The sequence below is a fragment of the Nicotiana attenuata genome, unplaced genomic scaffold, assembly GCF_001879085.1.
Source record: "Nicotiana attenuata strain UT unplaced genomic scaffold, NIATTr2, whole genome shotgun sequence".
NCBI classification, from domain to species: Eukaryota; Viridiplantae; Streptophyta; class Magnoliopsida; order Solanales; family Solanaceae; genus Nicotiana; species Nicotiana attenuata.
The window spans coordinates 119,689-123,613 of NW_017672710.1; the positions used below are offsets into that span (position 1 = coordinate 119,689).

The window sequence follows — 3,925 nt, forward strand, 5'->3', positions numbered from 1 at the left end:
TTTTCATTTTAAAATTTGTTTTAGTTTTTGTAAAGACCGAAAACCTTTTCTTTTATATCTAAAAGGAAACAACCCCAACAAAAAAAAAAAAAACAAAAAAAACTACCTAGAAATCAAGCGAGTGAATTATGATAGAATACACAGTGCATGTTATTCAAAAGGAGGCTCTTGATTAAAGGCCAAATTGGCTAAATCATCAGCCACTCTCCCTATAGATATGAGCAATAAAGACCACCCTGTTCCTAACCAAGAGATGATAGATATGGTTAACAATATCACTATTTCGATGAGTCACAGACCCTCCAGACCGCAATAGATTAACCATACTAAAATTATTAATATACAAGACAACTCGACCATTTATTTACCCATCGCTAGGGGTGACCAACCCAGCGAGAATAGTCTTCAATTTTCTTCATAATCAAAATATCTTCCTTTCTTGGTGTTTGGTTGAACAATTTTCAAAAAACCAAGTGAAACGAAAGTGATACAAGTAAAATAGTTAGTAATGCAAGGATGTGGAATTAATCAAGCTACATGGATGCATGAGCTGGCAAAATATCTATTAAGAGTGTTAGTTAGCTAACAATAGTAGATTAGCATTAGCAATAGCTACTTAGCTCAATATACTGGGACCTATATATATGCTCTTGTATGGTATGAAAAATGATAAATAAATGAATATTTCCCTCTCTATGCTCTCTGTCCCTCTATTCCCCTGAATTCCTATTCTCCTCTTATCTCATTCCCCTCTTCTCTCTTCTCTGATTCTTCTCTACACCTTGATACCAATAATTTGGTATCAGAAAGTTCCAAAAAGGAATGCCACGGGTTAGTGATTTTCCTAATATGGATAAGATAAGAAAGGAATAAGAAAATTATCGGAACCCGCCTCCAGGAGTGAACATAACCACCAACTATCAAAAGCCGTTGAACGAAAGTCAACCGCGCTGTCGGACAATGACCGTAAAGTTTCTCATTGATTTCGAACCTTCTCTAGTTAATTAGATATTCTTCTATTTCTCTGAGCCACTCCTATTGAAGTTTCTATTACGAAAATTATTCTTTAAAGTACCAGTCGTCAGTCCATTTGCTAAGCCTATTTCCTGATCGATCGAGCTACACTAACACTACAATGTCTTTGTCCATTGTTGAAAAAACACTTTATCTCGTTCAATCGGAAGATCCAATTCTGAAAGTGCTGGGTGCTAGGGATATTCGCCGACTAACAAAGAGTTCCCTGCGTTACCGGCGTCAATTCTCTGACGCCGTTAAACCCCTTGTTGACATGCTTCGTTCTACTTCCTTTGAATTCATTGAAGCTGCTCTTCTTGCCCTCCTCAATCTCTCCGTTAAAGATGAAGGGTACGTTTAGTAAATCGTTAATTCTCAATTGTAAATTTCAGGTGCTTTTTTTTTCCGGTTTCTATTTTTACTTTCTAATTCAATTCAAGTTGTTTTTATTTTCTTTTTGTTAAAGTTATAAGCATTTATACTGTAGTTTAATCTATTAGGGGTCGTTTGGTATGATGGATAAGCAAAAATAATCTCAGGATAAATATTTAGCACTGCCTTATCCCTTGTTTGGTTACTAATATTGGGATAAGTTATCCCAGGATTAAAAATAGTATCGAGATAACTTATACCTGCCAGATGGTGGAATAGTAATCTTGGGATAAAGCAGTAAAATTGACAATCACATAATTAGTACAACATACCAAACAGTCAATAATAAATAATACCCGGATAAGTAATCCGAGTATAACTAATCCTTAGTTTTAAACCAAACGACCCTTAGTTTATGGTTTTTACAAGGTTATCAATCAATATTTTCATAAAAATTTATGTGTAATTATTATGAAGTGGCCTTATATTATCATGTTCTTTTCACATTGTTATTCTGCTGGTTTTGCTTTATGGTAGTATTAGTTTAGTTTTATACGATGATGTTTCATGACTAGACCTTAGTTAAGAATGTAACTTGACTTGTGTGTTAGATCAATGGTAGTGACAAGATTTACGTATTTGATATCTGGAATTATATGCCATGTCTGCAGTGTAGCTAAATTCAAACAGTATTCTAATCAAGGGCGGAGTTAGTGTGTGTGTTACAGGATTGACCGAACCAAATAACTTCAGTACAAACCTTTATTTGTCGTAAAAGATTCATTGAATCTAGTAACATAAAAGGACTAGAATCTCACACTTAAATATAAGCTTCAAATCTTGGCTCGACCGCTGATTCTAATGTGCAACTAAAATTAAGTCCTGCAGCTAATAAAACTTTGATAACTGACTCTATTTTCCTTTCTTTTTAGGAACAAGAAAAGTATCATAGATGCTGGTGCCTTGGAACCGATCATTGGCTTTCTTCAATCAGAAAATGTAAGTTTACAGAATTATGCAACTGCTTCATTGCTCACATTATCAGCATCTTCTGTAACGAAGCCGATCCTTAGTTCTTTCGGTGTCATTCCTCTACTTGTGGATATTCTAAGACGCGGTAGCTCACAAGCCAAGGTTAATGCTATATTGACTCTTTACAATCTTTCAACTTATCAAGGAAATTTAACATTGATTCTTGAAACAGAACCAATTCCTTACATAGTTTCTTTGCTTAAATCTTGTAAAAAGTCTTCAAAAGCTGCTGAAAAATGTACTGCTCTTATAGAATCATTAATGTGCTATGAGGAAGGTAGGAACGCGTTGACGTCTGAAGAAGGAGGGATTTTTGCAATAGTAGAAGTGCTTGAAATTGGATCTTTGCAAAGTAGAGAACATGCTGTAGGAGCTCTGCTGACGATGTGTCAAATTGATCGGTGTAAATACCGGGAATTAATTCTTAGAGAAGGTGTAATGCCTGGACTTCTTGAGCTGACTGTTAAAGGGACAGCTAAATCTCAAGAAAAATCACAAACCCTTTTAAGGTTGCTTAGAGAGACTCCTTATAAAAGGTCTGAGCTTAAACCTGACACATTGGAGAACATTGTTTCAAATCTTATATATCAATTAGATGGAAATGAGCAAACTGAAAAAGCGCGAGGTTTGCTTGCTGAAGTGATACAAGTTAGTATGGATCAAAGTTTGAGGCATTTACACCAAAGGGAAATGGTATTTACTCCAGTCGATTTGTCTGTTCCCAGTGGCGCTTCAGAGATCTCTTCAACGTGATACATTGTGGTACATTAGAATGATCTCTTTGTTTCCCTCTTCCGATGTCCTCTATTTTTCCTCCTGCAGCCATGCATGTTATTGTGTTGAGATCAAATTTTTATGCTTGATAAATTAGATATTCTAGACATGCACGGTGAGAGATCATATAGTCGACTGCAACTTATTTGGAATTGAGGCGTAATTATTACTGTTACTTTTGGATAAGGCCAGTCGGGGCCCTTCTTGGCCCTGTGACTGGCTAATGTCAACAATTTGGGAGAATTATAAGTTCTTAGAATTTTAGTTTTTGAAGTTAGTCTTGGTATATTTGTACACAAACTCTGATGTTTATACAAATAATGAAGGCTCCAATTTTCCTAGTTCCATGGTTTGTGAATGAGCGGTTTTTTCTAAAGAAATGAATGTGTATTTTCTGGAACAGGAATTTCCACTCTTCACTTTAGGTCTGTATTGGGTAAAAAATTGATTTGCCATGTGGATTGATTGTATCCCGACACGTGTCAAGAATATTAGAAGATCATGGAAAGGATAAGACCGAGATCAGTCAAGTGGAGAGTTATTTGGTACCAGGACCATTCGTACCGTAATCGTTTGGAGAACATACTAGTACAAAAAAGAGATGAATCATTCAATCCCGAATAAAGTGGGATTTGGTATAACTCATTGAGTTGAGTGATTTTATTTTGTGTTTCACACAACTTACATTAGTTTATTTTGTGTTTCACACAACTTACACTAGTTGTATGAGGCC

At 35.5% G+C, this 3,925-nt stretch overlaps 1 protein-coding gene across 1 annotated transcript; it reads left to right on the plus strand.

The window, feature by feature from the left end:
• The first annotated feature begins 674 nt into the window (after positions 1–674).
• On the plus strand, positions 675–3,537 carry LOC109214227 (U-box domain-containing protein 4-like). Its single transcript, XM_019378121.1, has 2 exons — positions 675–1,365; positions 2,319–3,537. The coding sequence occupies exons 1-2, from the start codon at positions 1,136–1,138 to the stop codon at positions 3,169–3,171; spliced, it is 1,083 nt and encodes a 360-aa protein (XP_019233666.1). The 5' UTR covers positions 675–1,135; the 3' UTR covers positions 3,172–3,537.
• Positions 3,538–3,925: the final 388 nt, after the last annotated feature.